We start from the raw sequence: 23,102 nt of genomic DNA on the forward strand, positions 1-23,102 counted from the left end.
GAACAAATAAACATATCTGCAGTCTGCCTTTCACAGCAGGGCAGTCTTTTATTCTGCACGTTAGTGTACTACCTAAAAGAATAAAGGTCAGATTGTAGTCAATATAACATTTAAAAATTACGATGATAAACATGAGCATAGAAGAAATCATCTTGTGTCCTTAGGTATCTAGAATAAAAATAAATTTTAATATCTGACTTGATAAAATAACTTTGTTTATTGACTAGGTAGACTAATTTATGGCAGTGGTGTAAGATACTCAGCACTTACTTGTGTGCGGAAAAGCTCTGTTTTGTGAGAGTTGGCTTGCTCTTCTTTAAAATGGAATTTTAATTTTATTTTAATAGGAGTAATTGGAGCAGATGTGAAAGGACATAACCTGCCATGTGAGAACCAGCCAATTACATCCCGTGTTGCTATGATCTGTGGAACATCTTCATGCCACATGGGGGTAGGTTGTATGCGCAGTCCTAATTTGTAGAGAATATACTAACTAGTGTTTTTGAAGGGAAAAATGACCTTTGTCCTTCCCACCCTTTTCTTTTTCCTTGAATTTTTTCTGGTAACTCCATCTTTACCTTTGGATATTAATTATATATTACCATGCTTTTGCTATTAAGCAAGAACCTTAATAGTAGCAGAAATCAATACTGAAAAATGACATGGAAAGTAAAAACCATGATGCTAGAGTGGCTTAAAGAGCAACCTGAAATCTGAGCCAAAGACTCTGAGCTTGAGTTATCCGTGACAAGCCTGGCACTAATGTGTTACAGAATAGTGTCTTTGGAGAAGGAGTGCTTGTCTTCAGTCACAGCCCTTCTCCCCCACCTCTTCACTTAATCAATATAAATCCTTCTACCTCTGAAAGTTGCCATGATATATAGAATTATGATACGTATCATGACTAAAAAGAAAGAAAAACCCCGATAAGCAATTTTCACTTTGCTAATTTTTCTCAGTGAATTAATACAAAAGCTTTTTCTGAGATTGCAATTAAAATTTAGTGTCTGCTTTTGAAATTTATACCTTTTTAAAATGTATGAGTCTGAAAGCATTCCATTTAGATAAGTACCCTTTTCTGCCACATTTTTTATTTAAAACTAATTTTGGTCTTAAATTTAGACTGACTATAATTTGGATTTTCCCTAAACGAGCAAATGGCAACTGGAGTGCTAGAGGTTTTTAGGGAGGACTAACATGCTTCATGGAGAGTGATCTCCAGTAGAGAAAAAGAAAGGAAGCTGATAATAAAATGTCAGGCTTAAGAGTAAGTTGCATTGTCATTGTAGTAACACCATGAATACGTGGTGATCTTGAGCATGAATAAACGGTGATTCTGTCATATGGATTGTAGTTCAACAAAGCATTTAAGCACATGATTGAATTTAAAGATGTGAATAATCCCAGTATTGTGAAGCAGAGCATTTAACAAAAGCTTAAATCCTGTAGACGAATTGGAATATATGTGGATTCCTTCCTAAACAAGAGTTTCAAATCTCAAACTCCACCAATCTTAGCTTACTCTGTCTCTGAAAAATTACATTGGTATCTCTTTGTCTATCACAGGGCAGGTAGGGCACCCTGCAAATACCAGCTCTGGGGGAAGAAGTCACCCTTCGAGCCTGCCACTACTTGTATTATTTCCATTTTGTTGGTGGAGATATATATCTGCCCTTTCAGAAGAAGCTGTTTGTGTGAACTCTTCCTAACCTGTTTCATTTAGCTGAGTTAGTTTAAATCGTTAAAATGAGTTGGGTCAATAGAGACATAATACTGGACCAAAATGAGCTGAGGAGCTCTCAGACAGTTTCCCCAAAAGGTCTAAGGGCAATGTTGAGCGGCTGGAAATGGGCCAGCTGGCTCTAACTTATTCCTTTAGTATAAGCAGCCCTGTAGGAGGACACATGTGTGGTTATTTATTAATTTTTAATATATGTGTATTGGTAAGTTTTAATGTAGGCCCAGTTCACAACTACAGTTTGTTTTGCTCCCCGAACTAGAGCAGTATAAACACTTTAATGGCACTTTTTGTGTGCGTACTCCACAGCCGTAAGAGATGTGGCTCCATTAAATATGCTAATGTAACAAAAGTGACATGATGAGGTCCACGTTGATGTTAATCAATGCTCTGCCATTAAAGCAATCCCACAGTCATACGCAGACTGCACACCATAGGCCAGGTAGGAACCTTTTAAGGCTCTTAATCACTGGAGTGCAAACTCGGGAATAGATGCTTGTGCAGTTTTTGGCTAGATTTAAGTAGATTTTTATTTAATGTAACTACTCAGCATTTTATAATCATTTCCTTAACTGCCTTCCTTCACTCATCTGTTCAGAGGTATAACAATCTCTAGCCAGCAGACAATAAGCAAATTCTAAACTTCTCTGGATTGAATCTGTGAAAGGACTTTGTTTTACTGTTCTTTTATCTGTTACCTGCATAGAGTGCATGAAGTGAATATAGAGCACACAGAGCAGTTGTATTTGTGTTTTAATGAGACCTATATGCAGCTGCATTTGGCTGAAATTAGCTGTTCCTTTTTTTAATTAGGGCTATAAAATGAAAGTATATTATACTTGTGTTTTGATAGAAATATATATTTTCTCTCTCCCTGTGCACCAAGGGACCCTCAGGGCTACAGAGATTAATCATCGAGTTTAATTTAATGCAGTGGGAGAGAGACCTGTGTGGTCAGGCGGGCATTAAAAAGTGCCTTTGATCTGCCTCAGGTGCACTGAGCCCCAGTGAGCCAGCAACAATAATACCTTTGTGAGATGATCAGAGACAAGAGAGGGAGAAAATGGCCTGTGTGGAAACTCAAGGCCGTCCTTTGTTGTGGTTCTGGCAAACGAAAGAGCCAACTGTCAGGAGAAATTCAGAAAACAGAAAGCAGGGTGAAAGTACGGTTGGATTTCTTTCAAGGGATCGTAACAGGAAACTGTTCAAAATCATCTGCTGTGCCTTTCTTTCTTCCCCCCCTTCCTCCTCTTTTGGTGGGGGCAGGGGTACTACAGTTGGTGTATGTGCGTTGGTACAGTATTTCCATTCTCTAGACCGAATACTCCGTGAGTCACAGAAGCAGGTATTGCTTGAACGCAGCATTTACTTTAAACTTCAAGAGAAACTGCTCCATGACCCAGTTTTCATTACCTCAAGGACTCTAGAGATCTTGAACAAAAGACTTCGCTAATCATGCCTTTGATATTTTAGAAAGTACAAATGTAGAACCTAATTTTACTCATGGCTATAATAGTTTAATTTGTGGTAGAACTGCCATTTTTAAGTGAGGATACGCTTTTGGAATTAACCACTGACAGTTTGGGGTAATCAGACGCACACAAAGCATTTTGTGTTTCTGTTGAGATACTCAAATAGCTCATGAGAGAAGCAAAAAGCACGTTGTAATTAGGTTACTGATCCAAGTCCAGGTCTGAGTTGGTAGTTGCCGAAAGTCCCTGCTACCTCAGGGCTCATCCATTATCCATGAGGAGAAAGAAAAGAAAAGATGGTTTTCTGAATATTTTTGGACAGTTATTCATTTTACACGATTCTCTGCTGCCTCTTTTGCCCTAGCAAAAATCATTGGCAGAATCTGCAATTGGAATGGCAAATAAGCTGTCCTTTTACTTGTGAAGGATTGTCCCTTTGTTTAGAGCTGAGATTCGTTTGCTGCGGCTTTGATCTGTCTGTGCAGTGCAGGTGTCTCAAGTGACGGAGACTCGGTGGGGGACTTTTCTGAGTGGGCTGCTGCATGTCATCGTGCTTTGCAGACAGGCTCTCTAAGCTCCGGCACCCACATTTAAGTTTTGGAACTTTGAGGAGACTTTCCTTCTGTAGCCATGGCGACTACGCAAAATCTGTGAATAGTTTTTCACAGTAAAATAGCAGCAGGTTTGAGGCATTGAAATAGGAGCTTGCATGTTATTCCTAACTAGTAGTTTGCATGGGTCTAACAGACATGCCCTAACTTCTGGGAATAAGGTAATTGGTTCTCCTAAAAGCCTGTCTTCCTGCCAGCGTCTTAAGGGTTTTATGGGATATTTTAAAGGTTTCAAAAATCCTTTGTTTTCTTATGAAACCCTTATGTGATTGGGGGAATTTCAGGTAAGAGATCTGTATTATCTTGTCCCAGTCCTGAACGCAGGCATGTTTGCCCTTTTGCAGATGTGTAAAACCACCAAGAATTGATTTAACTCTCGGGTGCCAGTTACCAAACAGCAAAACCGTCACATGAACAAGCAGTGTGACACGGTACTTGTACACAGAAGTTTCCTAGTGTTCCTTGGAGCAAGTGATCTAGCAGAACTGCTGCTTCTTTCTGGTAGATAAATCTTGCAGTTTCCCATACCTGATATCAGGATAGCACTCTTCTTATGGGCACTAAAGTCACGTAATAAAACTTTTCTTTTTTTTCCCCCTCAAAATGTTTCATTAGACTGTAAGGCTTTTGTCAAAGAGACTACAGGTTTGAGTAAATTTATGTGACACCTCGCAGACTGGGACCAGACTGGGACTAGTTTTTCATAGCCGGAGGTCGTGAAAGGAATTTGAAGTAATTTAAAATGGTAAGCAGAAATAAATGATAGTTCTGGAATGGGAATATTGAGAGTGCTGAGGGTTATTGGAGGCACTAGGGGATAGTGCCTCTTCTCTCTGACTGGGACTTTTATGGAGGAGAAGGAGGATGTGCATGCAGAGCTGCAAGATTCAGAAATATTGAAGACATTGTGAGGGAGGGCAGGGATGCTCTTTTGCAACACTCCATCTTCTCTTTTGTTGTCTGCAGTATGGGGTCCTTGCTAATCCTGTATGTGTACAGGATGTGTGCTATTTATGCATAATGAATAAAGTAGGAGAGATCCAAATCAAATAGCCTTGTTCATCAAATGTGTATAAACTCTCATTTCTGCCTATTTTGTGGTGAATTAGGCTCTCTTAGAGATCAGCGTTCTGCTTTGCACTTGTCCCAGAACAGTTGTTCCATTATGAAAATATTTGTCATTCTTGCTCTAACACCTTTTCGGATTCACAGCTGAAGGAAGTAGGCAGAGCGGCTTCTGATGGGAACATTGTCTGGCTTGATTTCAGCTTACTGAGGCTGGGGAGTGGGGGCGCGAATTTGCTGGCATTTGGAGTCCCAAATAGGCAAGGTTTGTGTTCCTTCCTATCCAGAGTCTCTGATATTTTTTTCTGTCTTCATTTGTTTGTGTGGTCTGTGTGCTTCTTCAGTCATTCCTTCTTCTTTATCAGCTTTCTGTACTCAAAACTTCTTTTTTGGGATTGACAGGGAATCTTTTCAGGTTTAGATGGAGTCTCTTCCTTTGCATCTGTTTTTGTTACTGCTCTGACGCTTGTCATTGGGAACTGACTCACCTGGCTTGGTGTGCAGTTCTTTTCCCCGGGTGATAATGTGTATGTGGTTTGAAGCTTATAATTTAGTCATTTTTTAAATTGGAGAGGCACAAGTAATTTATTTTCTGTCTTTTCAGATTTACTACATGATCTAAAAGACAGAGCTTGAGCAACTACACGAACAGCAAAATGGGCAGATCAGATCGTTTTTCTGTCCCAGTGTTTACTATGAATTATTTCAGGAAGAATATCCCATACTCTCTTTTACCAAGCCTGACTAGTCTTTGACTGTTCTCTGCTAAAGGAACTTCAGCCCAATTTGCTTATTCTAAATTTGTTCATTTGATTCTTGTGATGACTGGCAAACACAATAGAGCTTCTTTGCTCCACAATATCCGCCCAAGCTGCCAGCTTTGTTCACACAAATAGAGTGTAAAGCACGTTTCCACCCCCAAAGCATGCACAGTACGTGTCCTTTGCAGTACATCCTGGAGTGGAGACTGCAGAGACATGCTGGCTCAAAGTGTTCTCAGAGCCTGAGCTCTGTAATCTCGGTGGGAGCCAGACCAGCAAGTGGATTCAGTATATTTTGGCTCTGATACGAGAGTCTCCTCTTCAGAACATGCCACGTTGTTAAAGCAGCAGACTTTTGAGTGATTACTACACAGGGACTCCTCAGCTGCTTGAAATCATCTGTGACGAGGGGAAAACTTGCGGGGACTAAATAGGCTGGTACTTGCGTTGCCAGCTATATTTAATCTAGTGGGATGGCACTAGGCAATGTGTTTCGGGAGAGCAAGTCGGAGGACTGCGTGCAGCACTTCAGCCTCGCACTCTTCAGTCACTGCTGCACATGCATCCCTGACGTGAAACGTGCAGGCTCCGAGGGGACAGGGCCAGAAGCCCAGGGCAACGTGTCCCAGTGCCAACTGGCCCTGACCCAGGGTTTAGCAAAGGCAGCAATTTGTCCTTCTCCTGACCAGGGGAAAGGGGCTGGGTTTGGGAGGGTCAGGCCAGTGGCGAGAAGGGGGAGGAATGCAGTAGGAAAAAAAGGAAAAAACAAAAGCAAACCTATTGAAGCTAGGTTGCCCCAGCTAAGTTTTTGAAATGATCTGTGTGAGCTTTATGAAATTGATAAGCGCCTGCCCTCTTGGTTTTTTAATATTCTTCTCTTCTGTAAGGCCTGTTCTGCAGATGAGTCACAGAGCTAGTGTCTTTCAAATGGTAGAAATAAACTAGTATCGCAGGGACCTCTGCCTTGCTCTGTCCTCATTCAGTTCAGTTCTGCTGGCTTATATATTGCATTTGGCAGCAGTCACAGTGCTGACTTCCCAACTAATGAAGACGTTTTACATTCAGAGAGGGCTGCATCAAATGAAAACCACATTTTCTTCACGACTGTTGATACAGGTTGCCTGTCCTTAGTGCACACAGATTTAGCCTCAGAGGAAAAGGTCACAGAGTCTACTTAGGTGCCTTTTCAGCCCATGGCCTTAGAAGGGTTATATGTCCATAAAATTGCCGCCTCCTTCTACTTGTCCCTCAAAGAAGTCCTCCACACCCTTTTTAATGAGACTGTCTCGTTCTGTGTTCTAGCATCCTCGGTTTGAAAAAGAAACAAACAAAACTGTAATATCCCCTTTGCTGGCATTAATTTGATATTGTATGCTTTGTTTGCTTTGTTTTGTTTTTAAAAGGCGAGAAGTAAAATATTTCTGCTAGCAGGGTATATAAAAGACTGTTGCTTTTCTGACCTCCTTATTATATTAATAAAAGCTAGGAAGACTTCAGTAGTGGTGGGAGATCATGTGCAGGCAGCCTCCAAAACCCAAAGCACTTACTTGCAGAACTAGTAAACCACAAAGCTTAAGATCTTGAAATGTAAATAGGAAGTTGGAGAGTTTACTTTAGAGCCAGCAGTGGTGAGTCTGTATAATGTTTATTTCTGCTTGCCTCCCAGCCTTTCCTAAAGCTTGGCAGAGATGAAAGGGAGGCTTTCTCAGTAAATGAGTTATTAAAAGTTTTTCTTATGAGCAAGATTCCTTTGTTCCTGGCCTGAGATAATTCAAAGCTCAGGTATGCCTTAGTGACTGGGAGAAGGGAACTTTCCTATTCAGTGTGTGCCCATCAGAGACATCCAAGTTTCGCACCCTATCGCTTTGCTGGTAATCGACCTGTTCAGGGGAATGTAGCTGAAAGCAATGCGATCTCTGCTGTATACAAGCTAGATAAAGCTTAGTAATATGTCCAGAAAACTCTGCAGTCAGCTCTCCTTCCCTTTTGTGAACAGATCGCTTGAGTTCAAAGACTCAAAGAATAGATGTGGACAGAGCGAACGCTTTGAAAAATATTGTGCTTGGAGACTACATGAAGGATGATATTCTAGAGACGTCTCACTGACAGCAGTGAAAACGCTTGCTTTGAAAATGCCAATAAACACAATGGTTTCCATACTGCGGTTCACTGCACACTACCCTGTGTGACACAGAGCCATGGACGAGGGCATCGGGTTTGTAATACCGTTCTGCAGTGTCTTCCCTTTGGTCGTCTTGGGGTTCTTTGCAACAGTGAATGAATGGGATAAGAGAGTAGGAACTGTTATTCCAGTTATATTAGGTGGGAGACTGAGGCATTTCATAGTGTAGTAAGTTGTTAATTGTTATGTCTTTACTTTTGCAAACCACACCAATGCAGTGCTTTGGGAGCGTATGGCATCTGACTTGGAAATTTTGCCTTGTACATTGCAAAGTTCTTCTGTGTTCTGAATTGAGAGCATTTACACACTACAGACAATAGTGTATTGCACTGTATGGTAAACAACATGTAAACTAGAGATCTGTTTTCTTCCTTCCTTGGATTTTCTATTCTTTTTGATGTGAGCACAATGGATATAAAGGCTTATGTTGGGCTTCCTCCAGGTCTGACTGCAAACAGGGCTCCTCTCCTCTTCCTTACTCCGTTTCGCCATAGAAAGAGTTAGCAAGAGAGACAGAGCTTCATTGATGTTCATGTCGTATAGCATCACTCCATTGTAGGAGACAGGATAAAGCAACTTCATGTTGATTCGATCTTTATGTATCGTCATTCTCGTTTTTGTTCACGAACGTCCATCAGCAGCAGTGGCCCTTCATTGCAACAGAAAATTTTTGTCTTTCCTTTTCTATATTCTTCAAAGTGATGATATCAGATTTGACAGGTACAACACTCTCATCAATGCTACAAACTAACCAATTCTGATTGCTCCTCTCTAGACCCAGAAGAATGTATTGGCCTGAAGCACAGTCTTGAGCAAACCCAAGTGTCTTCCTGGAGTGCTCTGTTGTGAGGAGAGCTGGATAGGGGATTTCTCTCAGATCACAAGCATATTTATGTATTAATGAATGGCTTTTCCAGATCCGTTGTTTATCTTGGTTTTGTGAGCAGGCATGAATTTATTAAACAGCCTGCTTATTCTGTGTGTCTAGATCTCACGGTGAACAAAAAGGACTCCTATTTATGCTCCTATTCTTACAAGAACTTAACTGAACTGTAAAAGAATAACTAACATACAAATGAAATTAGATATGATAAGGGATGTCCTTGGTTATCAATTAGGTTGTTTCTGGGCCCTGAAAGAATTAAATAGAATTTTCAAGGGAAAAGAAGAATTGTATGAAAAACAATTTAATAGTTTTCTGTTAGATTTAAAATTTTGGAATTAGCCGTATTTGCAATGAGTAGTGTGGATTTTGGAGTCAAAATCCCAGATTTTGTTTAGCAGTGCTGGTTTGCTGTGTGCTCCTGTCAGACTGTTGCCTTTCCTTAGTTTACCCACTTGCAATATGAGCATGAAACTGAACCTGTGCAGAGAGAGATCTTCGTAATGAACAGTGTGATGTGCGAGTGCTGGGTATTAGGGACTACGTGGTCCAAGGGGATACAGATGCAGTGATATTTCTGAGTATCCTTTTTCCCTTTCTAACAGCAACAAATCCCCCAGGCAGGCAAAATTCATCAGTATTTGGGCAGCAGGCCTCTTACTAAAGCCTTTTTTCTCCATTTCCAATTTTATTCAGCCTCTCATGAATCGGTAGTTCTTCATCTAAGTTTCCTGTCGCTGCTCCAGCTGTGGGTAGGGGAAGATCGTAGATGGGGCAAGTTTTATTAGAGAGAAAGTAAATCTCTTCTCATATAATCATTCTGGAAGCAAAATGAGGAGCAGCCTTAGCTGCTGCTTTTCTCCCAGTCTCAGCCGGGAATCGCAGTTTATGCTGAGTTCATTGTTTATAAGTGTGGGTGAAGGCCTGAGGTCCTCTCTCAGTGTTTACTCTGACCTTGGGAGTTTGTCTCAGTAAGTAAGGGCTGAATAAACACCGAGTAAGGTTCTCAGGATTTGACCATTTAGTTATTCAAATGTTTAAAAATATGTTTAAAGTAGTGCGTGATAGTATATCCTATATAATGTAAATCTGCTTCCAGTAACTCTGGGGTATTGCAGAAGAAGATTTATTTTACCTGGAAGTATGATACTATTGTTGGTAGTGGCTTTCACTAATATAGAAGGAATACTTACCTAATGGCGAAAAGGGAAAATAAATTTCTAAAATGTACTGTATTATGCAATAAATAAATAAGAAAGGCCTTAAGGTACGTAGGAAGGGCATCCAAAGTAGATAAGTACACCAGAACTCATTTGAAAATATTTTGGTTTTACAAGATATTTCCCATTGATTGCAGTAAAAACTGCAGGTTTTGAAGAATAATTCTCCCCCATAAATAATAAGGTTAGGAATAATACCTACATGCAGCAAAACCCTTGAATTTCCTGTTTAAATGCCATGTCTGAGATTTCTTTCCCACCCTTGCCTTGAATTTCGGTCACATCAGCTACTAAGCTCCAAGGTCTTCAGGATTGTGTCAGCATCTGATAGAGTGAACTGACGGGCCTGGGGTTGTTAAGACTTGGACTCCCTAGCATGCGTATTAGAGAGAACTATGAAAATACTTTTTGAGAGAAGACAAGGATCTTATGATACAATCTCCAGGAAATGGTATGAGACAGGATAGCTCACATCTTCCTGCAGTCGATGATTCTGCCATCAGCTCTTTGGGAAAACATCGGTGCTAGAAACCTCTTAGGGAGACCCTTTGTTCCTGTGCTGGCCCAGCATGTCCCACTGCTGTCTTCTAGCCACAGTGACAAGGACCAGGCACGCCTTGAATACACAAAGAGTTTGGCTGGGAGGCTTGGTGGGGTTTTCTGAGGTATCATTTGGAGGTAGAGTTGCTTTTGTATCCAGTGAGTGAGATGCAGCATCAACCAGTATTTGTGACACAGCTGTTCCGATGCACAGTTCCCAATCTTTCAGCTGGGATGAGGTTTTACTAGTCTTGTAAAATAAGATAGTGCTGCAAGTGGGGTCTGAGGCGTGTTTGTTTAGGAACCAGAACTGAAGTCGAAGGGCTGTGAGCTAAAGCAATATTTCTGAGACACTTAAAAATCTCCAGCGTTCTTGTAAAAGACTTACACTGATCTACAAATCAGCGTGATAGTAAATTTCCAATGCACAAATGGAGCTGTTTATTGGGAGATTGCTAACATTCATGAAAAATGTGTTTTGTTTGCAATGTCAGACAGTCACCTTTGAAGTCTCTAGTGTTGATTGGAAGTAAGAACAGAAATTTGCTTGAACCTCAACTCACTGGAGGCCGGGAAGACATTCTGGGGAAGAATTTCTGTATGTTTACCGTGTTCCTGTGCTCTTCCCTAAGCCATCTGTTACTGGCTATTGTTAACAACAGGTTAGCAGGCTATATGGATCTTCAGTTTGTCTTTTTGATTTTATTTTTTTTTAAACATTGAGAAGAACTTTCAGGAATTTAATTTACCATAGCAGCAAATTGTAGTGGTATAAAGTGAATATTTAAAATGGCCTACAGTTACTTGTCTGGGCTGGAAGATTTATAATTGTCATGTAAACTGGCATTTTGTGACAGAGAGTATCTATCATTGGAAGAGAAGTAAAAATAAATGGGTGGTATAAATTGTTCTAGCTCATTGGAGGCCCTATATCCCCAGTGAGCTATTGTTATGAGAGGCACAGAAGTAACTGCTGTGAGTCATGGAGCAGCGTTGCTTTAGAAGGGTACATAATAGCATTTCAGCCGGGGACACAAGTAGAAGCTATGGCGTAACCAGACAACCTTTCAGTCCATTTATCAAAACACTTGTAGTTCCCATTTCAAGGGAGGCGACACAGTAAATATGAGCAAAAAGAAAAAGGTTAATCTGTATATCTGTATCCAGACATTTCACTAAATAAAACAATAAAATAAATCAAGGCAGATCTGCTAGTGCTTAAGTGCTTAGCAAAAAGCTTCTGAATCCCTCATGAATGTGGGCTTTTTTTTTTTCTGTTTTGGATCTTGAAAACAATTTAACAGATTAAAGGTCTTTTTTGGCAATTTATGTAAGAAACCTTGACCTTTGGAAATACAAAGAAAAGGATGATATGCTACTGTGTGCCTGTTGTATACTTTCCCCAGCCGAAACATAAAATATACTTAGTGTTAATGGATACTGATAAAAGGCAGAAGTAAATGTATGTGAACATTCAAGCTTGGAACAGTCAAAATTCATCTAGTTTAAAGGTTTTGTTTCAAAGCTGAGCATTTGGTCAGGGTGCCTGATAATGAGACCTGATAAGACATTTGAAGTTCTTGCATCTCTGATTTAGGCAGATGGGATGGTGAACATTGAATGAATCTGGAATGATTACCCATGAATTCATTCTTATTTAACTTCTTCCAGAGCTGAAACTCTCAAGTTGTCCCAGGCTTAGTTCCAAGTTTGCTTCCCGGAATAAACACAGGAGGTTAACCTCACACCCAAGGAATAAAAACTTACAGGGGTGCAAATTTTCTATTGAGGACACCACTGTTGTTTTTCTGTGTCTGGGGAGAGCAAACCCAGGGACAGTTCTAGAGGCGGATGCTGTGCTTAGACTTCTCTCTGCTCCCGATAAGTCTCCTGGAGACTTACCTCGTATGTGACTCTGAATGACCTAACTGTTAATCTGAAATTACTCTCTGGACCTTCTTGGCTTCTCCTTGTACTGACACAGAAGGTGTTTGATCCACTTGCTCCAGCCCGTCTCTGAGGACGGTTCTCAGTTCTTGGGTCCAGTGTCTCAACCATCTGGCAGTTCCTCATACAACTCTTCTTTCTACAAAGAAAACAGCATCATTCTTCTGCAAAGAAAAAAGTACATCTGCACTTCTAACATCTTTTCTACCATCTTGGTCTTTTTGCCTGCTGCTCAAGTCAAGGGATAGATCTTATTGCTCAAATTTTCTGGTCATTGGTTTCAGTTTTACCTGAACAGTGTTCAGGACTTGCTTCTTTGTAACAGGAGTCTCCGGATCTAACTTCCAAGATGGTAGAGCTACCTAACGCCAAGCTGCCATTCTCTTCCATCACATGTAAGGTTAGTGACCCTGATTCATATGTATGACTCAGAGTTTTTTAGTGCTTCATGGGCGGATTATCCACATGAATGCAAACATGAGAATCTGCTGCTCACAGTGGGTCAGTAAAGTCATCACTCAACGCTAAGGAGAACACTGGCAGGGACCTACCGGCTCTCTGTTGATCTCATAAAAGGTTGAGAAGTTTGTGTCTATTCCAGAACACTGATTTTTATATTTCCTCTCTCTACTTGTTTGTCTCACACAGTGGCTACAGGTAACATGGTTGGGTGATTACTTAACGCTCCTGATACCGATACCATTTAGCCATGCTCTTCTTCTAGCTTGTGCTGTTAAGTGGCAAACTTCCAAATGCTCATGTCCTATTACAGCTCCTATCTTCTGCAAAGAGCAGGCAAAATTCGGCAAACAATTGAAACGTGACTTGAACACATTGTTCAGATGCGGCCCTCTCAGCTTCTATGGCCAGGGTTCTTCTGGGTGAAGATAAGATGAGGTGAATGAGAGGTGCATTGCATCTCCTAACACTTTTTTGCACTTTTTTTGCATGGTACATCGTCTGCTTTTAACCAGTGGATCGTGGATCATGCGTTTGTGGTATCTCTAATCCTCCTCACAACTCCTTTATTATGGCACACAGATAATAAGAATATAGGTTGTAGGCTGTCTCTTATGCCTTTATCAAAAAGTACATGGAGGGACCGGCTCCATGTGTACAAGGAAAAGATTTGTTTGAATGACAAGGAGCTCCAAAGACATTGCTGGTAGGCTTGTGAGAATTTGGTGGCTAAGTGCCGTTCCTTGTTCGTATTTCAGTACCATTTCTGAACTGGAGCACCCACTCTGGTTTTGTTCTGTCCTTCTGAGGAGAAAATTCATTGCAAAGGTTTAATGCAACCCTAAATGCAGTGAGCCAAACTCAACTTTCTTACAGTTGAGTTTCCTTCCTCTGATGAGGAAGGTAATATATAGTGAAAATAAAATATATATCCCCCCTATTTGATTTAATCATGCTTGAAATTTTCTTTTTGCTCTCTGTCTCTCATTTTACTAACATCTTTTCCTGGCTGAAAAGGAGATTTATAAAAATACATTTTTCTGGCAGAGAAGTAATATTTCATTAACATTTCACCATTTAAAAATAGTAAGGGAAACAAAAGGAAGAGCATTTTGCTTCCAATATAATTTTCATGTTTTCCTATTTTTATATTCTGCTTGTGAATTTGGAGGTTTGAGTGCAAAGAGGGGAAGACAAAAGTTTACAGTAGGAGAGGTAGGCACCCTGTTTTCCCCTCAGTAGGAGAGGTAGGCACCCTGTTTTCCCCTCAGGAAAATGGCAGAATTTCAGAATGTGAAAAATATTATTCTTTTTAAAACAGATGTCAGTTGTCCCGCTTTACTGGTTAATATTTGAAGGCTGATATCATTGCGGGCTTCTTTCGTAAGATTAGTATTAAAAAAAAATAAAAAAAAATTAAATCCTTTTGTATGATCAGGTAAGAGCACGGGCAGATGAAGAAATTAAGTGAGTAATCTATAATGTATATTTGCACAATGTCAGCAACTCTGCAGGAGCACTCCTGGCCCCGGTTTCCTGTGGAATGTGCGAGGTCCCTGGGATCTGTCACACGATACACCACAGAAAGATGATGAGTAGAGGTGGTTTTGCCGGGCAACTGACCTCCTACTTTTGCCCATAATAATTTATTCATGTGGCTGTACCCTAAGCCGTACTAATACCATACATACCATTGGCTGAAAACTGACGCAGCTTATTAAAAAACAGCATCAAATACCCACAGCCAGCTCAGAAGAAGAGGCTGGACCTGGCTGCTATCTAAAAATGGGCCACCGTATAGAGGGGTCTGTAGCTCTGTTAAGGGGTGCAGTGAGTTAGTTCTGCCCCACAGCATTCATCGTCAGAAGGTCTTCTCAGAAATGCAACTTCAAACTTGCTTCTGGTGGCAGCCCTCCAGAAAAGCTGCTTATACAAGTGCAGCCTGTGACCTCCAGCATTCCCTGCTCTTGGCAAGGGCCTGGTCTAGTGCAATTTAAAAGGTAAAATAAAATACATCTGAGTAAAACAGGGGTTTTTTTATAAATTTGGTATTTTTTCTTGTCAGTTTTAAGCAACATTTTAATTCATGTGTTTAACTGTTTTAACAACGAAGATCCTCTGGTTAAGGGGTGAAACCCTCAAATCCTGCCGTATAGTTTCTGCTGGTGGATTAGTTTTAAAGCAGTAAACGCTTGAGTATGTGGTCCTCCCCCTTGAGTGAGGAGGACACCTAGTAAAGTCACGTCCAGTTCTCACTTTTTGAAGCGTGCTTAAGGAGCTAGCGTGATGTTCTGAAGAGTGCTGACTTCAGGAGCTGTCTGCAAGAACTCTCTCTACTGTTAGGAAATGAAGAAGATGAACATGCAGAAGCAGGCATATTCCCTTCTTGTTCTGTATCTAAGTATCTGCTATCCCTCGTTTGAAGACGTGTCTCTCACCTGTATGGACATTTGTTAGCATTCTTAATTATATTTTTATATATATTATTTATATATATAATAAATATATTTTATATATTTATTTTTTATATATATATTTATTTATATATATTATTTATGTATATTTTTTAGTGTCTATAGACACTAAAAAACTAGGACCAACCTAAGGGTACGTGCCCAAGTCCACCTTTGGATACTTGAAGAGCTGGCTTCATGTTCTTAGCTCCTGAGCCAGAAATCAATGCGAAATGGGGGTCTTTGGCTTTTTTTTTTTGAAAATCAGAGTGTTTATTTAAGTGCCTAAATACAAGCGTTAGCCTAGATCTTCAGACAGTAAAAATCAGCATATCTCCGTGGAAGCTAGCGGTTAATATGCTGGTTTGTACAAGTTGAGCCCTTGGTTCCCAAGACTGGAAGCACTGGTCCAGTTTAATTTCTCTTTATACCCCTAAATATCAGTTAAGTACAAATTTAATAACTAAAAATATTGTAATTCATCATATTCTTTCATTAAAAATCATAATATTTTTTAAAAATTTAAATGCCTTTCCTTATTTATCTTGGAATAAAAAAAATCTAACAGTGGAAATGTTTAATAATCTCAGTCCAGTTTTCTTCCAATTAATTCTCGTTAGATATAAAGCCAGGTTGTGCAGTATATTGTCCCATCACATAACTCACATGAAATATTTTCACAGATGAGGCAATCAAGTTGCCCTAGTAGTGTGGTTTCTTTACTGGGCGTTAATCGTATGCCTTGTTTGGTCTGTAGTTTATAGACCAGTTAATGTGTTATGGAAAATGTAGAAGATTAGAAATAGTTCTGCATGCGTGTCATTCACCCTTCTCATAAGGGTTACTATTTGGAATAATAGCTAACAGTAGTCCCTAAAAATTCATCTGTTTCTCCTGCTTTTAGGTTGTACTGAAAGTTTTGTCTGGAAAATAACTAAAGCAGGGATTGAACTGCAATACTAGCTCCAAATCATCATCGAAAATTTCAGATCCCATTCTGCCTTTTGAAGCGTAGTGCCTCTATGTTTCTAATTCTGGTAGTTATTACTTACGGGTATTATTGTGGTTGTGATCGATTTGATTTTTGTCACACAAGTTTGTGATATTACCAAGTGCAGAATAAGCAGCAAAATCAAAAACGTCTTTAACGTTATCATAGGTGTCCTCTGTGGGTCTGCTGCACTTGGAACCTTGCTGAGCTGCTGGACTGAAATATGCTGGACCTGTGTAAATAAGCAATATCGTTGTCTTCTCCCTCAGCCTCTCAATTATATTTTCTGGGTGTTAACTTTCCTCTGAGATCCCTCGGGCCAATTACCTCAGGCCCTGCGAGCTGAATAGGCACACGTGCCCCTGCCAGAGCTCCAGTCCTGCGAGCACTCGCCCTTTACACGTACCTCCCATGAGACTGAAGGCAGTGAGGGGACACAAATGACGTAAAAACATGTCTTTACTACAGCCAACACAAAAGAAGACAATTTGGGCAAAAAAATAATATTGAATACATGTTTCAGCTTTCTCACTACAGCCGCTCTCTTGCCATAAGTTTACACTCTGGGTAGTGCCCAGAACCCTTTGATTCTCTTGTGTGATTTTTTCTGGTTTGGATGATATCTGCCTTTCTGTCTGTCTTTTTCAACCTTGCCTGGATCCACAGAAATCTTATCTTGCAGTATCTTATATTGCAAAATTATTGCCTGATTGCTTTCAATATTTTTTTTTTTGGTTGCACAACCTCGATAGATATAGTTGGGAAATTTTGTTTTGCTTTGATTCATTGTGTTGCCATTCTCATAACTAAGTGGGAGTCTCTAAGGTTTAGTAACTTTCCAGGTCTCAGGTTTGGTAAACCTGTGACATAGTCTTGGCAACAAATGATGGAGTGGACGTTCAGCAAGGTATTTATGAAAGTGATTTCATCACATAAGCCAGAATTCTTCAACTGCATGTAAAGAGATTACCAAAATCGTCTGTGGATGGATGTGTTCAGGCGGAATCCTGACGGCCACTTTCTGTATCTGTGTTGTTGTCACTCAAGTAACTTCCACGCTTCCAGTGGGATAAAGTTAGCTCTGTGCAAAATTTTCTGTGGGCTAGTCTTAATATCATTGCAGAACAACTCTGTCACTGTGGATGGCCCAAGGGATGCCAACCTGTCACGTGGAAGAGAGCTATGTGACTTGCCACCGCAAGCTATGCAGCTACATAGCAAACTGATGATGGCCAGGGGATGTAAGCTTAAAATATAATCAAATAAATTACTTGTGGTATATGACCTATAGGAATTGGAATATTAATAAATGTTAATTTCCTTTGTGTTCTTGGGTTCCAAGACCTTATTTTCTTAAAATATTTTACATCAGGCTAAAGCTTGAATGCTGTTATGTGTTTAACATGTAATTACTGCTAATAATAAATATATTTTAAGAAGCTGACTGACCTCATCGTAGTCTTAATCTAGAGAATTGCCTCCAGAGTTATGGGGAAGCTTAGTTTTAGACCCATTCAGTGCTTGAGAAATAATGCCAGGATGGCAATTTTAGGGTAGGCATCAGTTCACTGCAAATACAATTGAATGCCCCAACTCCGCCCAGTTAATAGATACGCCACCAGAAAGTGCTGTTATTAAATCACACATTCAGTAGCTATTACCATGACCTAAGTTTGAACCAGAAACCTAGAAATGAAACATTCTTGGGTTTCCCTTTGAATTCACTCCTTTTTTTATGAATCTCTTTCAGTCTTTGTCAGAGAGTTGTGGTCGAGTAACTATATAAGACCCATCTGTCAGCAGAAGCAAAATGATACAGTTTTCTTAATACAGGATTTTATGCATCTGTGTAAAACCCCTGAATTGAATGAATGTCAGTATTCTCAATCCACAGTCAGTCAGAAAGTTTGAAAGTTTAAAGTCAGCAGAGAAATTAATGAAAGTATTTGACTTGTCAATGATCAAAGTCCAGAACTGTAAAGAGCATTTATTAGTTGGTGACTGATACAGTGCTTTTCGTTGTTTCTTTCCCTGCTCTCCATTAGTATCTTAGATCTTTTTTCATACCTGCCCTAGCCTAACAAAAGCAGCTGTTATTTCGAGTTTCTGGCTATAGAAGCTGATAAATGAGGTGATTTTCAAACAAATTTTCTGACCTAACTTCTCATTGGCAAATGACTACTCTAAAAAAGTTGTGACAGTCGAATGAAGGCTTAATTTTGCTTTCATGTAAGTGAGTGTAAGTCAAGTATAGTTCCACAGAAATTCGATTTTCTCTATGGCATACTGCAAGTAAATAAAGACTCTGATAGTGATACTAGAATGCTGCCAGATATCAGAGGCCCAACGTTAGGAAGCAGAAATGAAAGCGGAAGAAGATGGATATATAGCAATATACCCCAATAATAGAAAGATTTACTTCTCAGGTAATAGTCAAATTTTCTGCTAGTGTTGTTGTAAGGAATTTGTGTAAGCCTCCACCAGCGACAGATGGTGTCAGCTAAGGAAGAAAATTCTGCTGAAACTCATGCTTCCATAAAACTCTGCTCACCGCTGAGGCCTGTTTTATTTTGTCTTGTCTCTGATTACCGTAACATTTACATAAAACTGAGGAGGAAACACAAGCATGTGCCTGATCATTATGGCTAGTCTAGCCAAACAAAGCTAAGTGAAATAAATCTCACATTGCGACTTGCTCATTTTATGGGATGGCTGTATGCCTAGGTGATTCTTGTCTGCGAAGGTCTGTGTTCTGTTCCGCTCCTTTACCAAATGACAGTCCTGAAAGCTAAACGTAATTTGGATTAAAGGCACTGACACCTTTGGTTTTCTCTGTAAGTTGGTTAGCCTAAAAGTGGTAAGTAATGCTGTTTTCCAAGTAGACTTTTACAATAGAGGTGGATTTTTTTGCCTGTTTTTGTTTTAGAGGGAGAGGCAAGTGGGAAGGGCTCAACTAAATGCAATACCTCACAGAGCTCATATTAGTGCCATTTAAGCAGGAACTTTCATACTTTAGCTTAGTTCTATATAGCATTATATATTTTAAAGAAATTTTTCATTTCTGTGGGCTGCCAGATGTGCTGCTGATACCTTCTGATCTTAGATAGTTTGACATTGATTTTCCCAGCACACGCCAGGGTTGAAATCTGGTCTGTAACTCATCCAAATGATCTATTCATAACAAAAAGTGCCTTCTGGCAGTTGCACCACAGCTGAATATTGTTAAACTGAATTCATCATTTCATTTGTTTCTGATTGCTCTATAATGTTTACATATCTTACATATTAGTATGATCTTTTATAAAGCACACGCTGAGGTTAAATCCTCCCAGATCGAACTTTTTTCTCCTTTTTCTCCCTTTCAGAAGGTGTTGAACTCTTTTTCCCTCCAAATGAGCAGGAATCTTGGAACTGCTTAATGCTCATCTCATCTGAAATGATGGGCTGAGCGACTAGGAACGTGTGTGTTGGGGAGACATGGAAAGGTGGCGTTTTCCTGCACAAAAGAATTCTTCCCCATCCAAAGGCAGAATAACTGTGAGGTGGAATTGCTCGTCTGAGTATAATACTTCAGTAAGTAGGCATCATCACGGATGAGGGCAATAGTCTCTGTGTGAATATACTCGACTGAAATATTTATAGTTGCTGGTTATGACTCAAAGGGTGAATAGGTTCAGATTCTTCTCGTCTTCCATCTTCCAATTCCTGCTGCAATAATTGTTCTGCGGAGATCACTCTAACGTCTAGCAGAGGATATCCCCTCTGTGTTTCAGTTTCGCTACATGTGAAAAATAATAAACGTCAATATGCCTCACAATAGGAGTGTGTCACAGGATGAATTTAAGTTAAATAGAAGGCAGAAAATCTGAGGCTCCCTTTGAATATGTATTTTAACTTTCAAAGAAGGATGACATGTCTTGTTTGCTTTAAAAATAATAATAATCATTTGCCCATAAATCTAAAACAGATGTTGTTTTTCTACTAAAAAGATTAAGGATTTTCTTAAGCTCATTAAAGGAAAAAAAATATTGACACCACATTGATCCTCCTGTATCATCATAAGGATGTCTGAAGGCAGTAGAAAGCCATAAAAAGGACATGGTATGAGTGTAACAAAATTAGTTCTGAGTCTCTGAGTACTTATCTTCTGGGTTCTGTGGCAAACTTGGCACTATTTCTCCAACGTTACGCTTATGTCTAGTCATGTGTTTTAGTGGGATTGGTTGGTATGTATACTCAAACAGAATTTGGACTTTTTGTTATGAAAACACAAATGCCAGCTGCTGCATGGCTTGAAAAACTTAAGTAAATTATTTCAAAGAGGGAAAATGGAAACCATTTTCTATTTCTTATGCTTATATCTACGGACGAATGTTCACCCTGTTGCTTCCGAAGGATTGTCTGTCTGTTTTGGGGAGTATGTTATTTCCCAATTTTCTTACTTTCCACATGCATCAAGATCTGGAGTCTGCAAAATGTGAATTAAACTCTTCAAGTGGAAGGAGGAAATAGAAAATCTCATGATGCCATATGTGGTACCAATAAATCCCAGCACGACAGCCAATATTCTTCGTTCCAGTTAAAAGTTCCCACAGCAGAAAAAAATGATAACCTTGTACCCCACTGGTTATATTCATCAGTGTGGTGATACGCAGCTCCCTCGTTTGCACTGTTTATGTGTTGAAAGTTTGCTGGAATGCGTACAAACAGGACTTCAGTAGTAGGAAGATAGGAAAGTCTCAGTGTAATTTGAGAAGAGCCAGCACGGAAAATATCCTGTCCTGGCAAATTCCTGTGGGTGTCCAAAATACATGGCCAGAAACACTGGCTCCAGGGAGAGTTTGGTCTTTTAATCGGTCTAAGCCTGTTAGTGTTATCAGACGTATAGGACAACTGAGGACTAATGACAGAAGAAAGATTTTATTTTATTTTTTTAAACTGTATTGTCCTTCTTGATGTTTAGAACTTCCCTGATTTCACAAAGCATCTTTGTGCCCTTGATATCCTTAGACTATGTTGTTTCTTCAGACTGTGTAGCAGTTGGATTTTAAGCTTGATATGTCTCGTGTAGCCAGATGATTCCTTTAGAAATCGAAGTAAAGTGCAGAATACTGCGCCGTTTGCTGCATTAAAAATGTTTTGAGATGAGACTTCAAAAACCCAGGCCCCTTCTGCCCTAAATGTTCCTTCCCACCTGTAGAGACACGTGTTGCGTCCACAGCTATAGGATGGGAATGAGATGAGACGCTTGGGTTCTCAGCACGCTTCCATCGCTAGTTCACAGCAGATCCTAACTGGGAATTTTGACCTTATGCTGTGTTCTCAGTCAGGTCAGTGATGTGAAACTGGTCAAAAAAATCAGGTTATTTTAGGGTTTTCTTTCTGTTGCCCTGCATTTTGTTATTGAAATTGTAAAAGGCGGCTTGCCCCATAGAGGTGTTGAAAACTCAAAGCTGTATTAATTTGTAGTTTTAAGAGAAAACAAAACAAAACCAAATGTCTTTGCAATGTTTTTGACGTAGCTTCGTCCACTTGGAGTCATAAATGCCTTTTTAAATTCAGTGCAGCTATTCTTGCTCTTTAATGGGTTTAGTCAGCCAAAATCTTACGCAGACACACAAACATATGTGCACGCACACGTCTTTAGCGAAAGTAAGTCTTAGAGCTGATAGGGGAGAACTGAGCAAGATTCTTGTATTTGTTCGATGCGTTCCTAAGAGAAATAAGTATTTATTGAAACTGTAGTGCTGTATGTTGAGAAACCAGCTTTTGTTGTTTTGTTTTCCTACTTAACTTCGTGACAAGAATCAGCTGCAATGTAAGTTTATGGCTTGCGCAGACTATTGTTTGTGCAGCAACCTCCCTGCTGGTGTATTTACTAAACATGTGCGATGCACAAATGCCAGTAAACTGCATTTTAGAGCATATTCCCTAGTTGCTAGCAAAAACTGTCTTTAAAGTTTGGCCTGTTTCAATATAGGGAGAATGTGCATCAAGTTTACCAGGAACAGGCCTCATTTTTTAATTACTCCTCCTCAAAACTATTTTGACGTGAGATCTGGGCCTTATTGAAATCAATGGCAAACCTCAAGCATCCTTTAATGGGGTCTAGAATTTTGCTAATGAAGAGCAAGATCTAAAAAAACATTGTCCCATTGACTGAGACCTTTCTTTTTTGTTGTTCCAGCATTGCAAACATACAAACTTATTCTGTTAGGGAATTCTCTTGTTTCCACTTCTTGGAGAACTTCCCACCTTCTAGAGAACTGTTGCAGATTTAGCCTTCCCACTAGCATGGAATAGTGGGAAGTGCATTTGTGCATCGTGTGGTGGTGTAGGACTGCACTGCTGTCCTCTTTTCCCAGTGAAATCATGGCTGTGTATACCTCGAGTGTATATACCTCTTTTGGTCCTGGAAGAGACAATATGAATCATGCTTCCAAGAGAAGACGGGTAGCCTGCCAGGGGGTGGACGACCTGTCTTCTCCAGCCCCTGCTGCAAGAGTTATTAACGTGTTCAGCCAGTACAGAATACATAACTAGTCTTTGTAGACAGTACTAGAGCCAAGAAAGGAAGTCTAGAAAGTCTATCTAGTTTTTTGAAAGGGGAACAGCTTTATAAGAGGAAGGAAAACGCCCTCCACCCTTAAAAACTGGTAATTTGCATCTTCTGAAGCAGAGAAAGGAAATGAACCAGTGTTTCCCACATCCTGAGTGGTCTAACCACAAAAATATTGCATAGGAGCAGGGTATCACTGTATATGTGGGTGTTATATTTGT

At 39.9% G+C, this 23,102-nt stretch overlaps 1 protein-coding gene across 28 annotated transcripts in view; it reads left to right on the plus strand.

The window, feature by feature from the left end:
• FGGY (FGGY carbohydrate kinase domain containing) overlaps positions 1-23,102 on the plus strand; it is a 327,883-nt gene that overhangs the window by 256,269 nt on the left and 48,512 nt on the right. For all 28 annotated transcript variants that reach the window (XR_012588585.1, XR_012588583.1, XR_012588584.1 and 25 more), the window contains one exon: positions 348-451. Coding sequence is in view for 25 of the 28 variants with exons in the window: in XM_074596631.1 (XP_074452732.1) it covers positions 348-451 (104 nt within the window). In the remaining 3 variants the exon portion in view is untranslated. The remainder of the gene's footprint in view (positions 1-347; positions 452-23,102) is intronic.

This window comes from Larus michahellis, chromosome 8 (assembly GCF_964199755.1).
Source record: "Larus michahellis chromosome 8, bLarMic1.1, whole genome shotgun sequence".
Lineage (NCBI taxonomy): Eukaryota > Metazoa > Chordata > Aves > Charadriiformes > Laridae > Larus > Larus michahellis.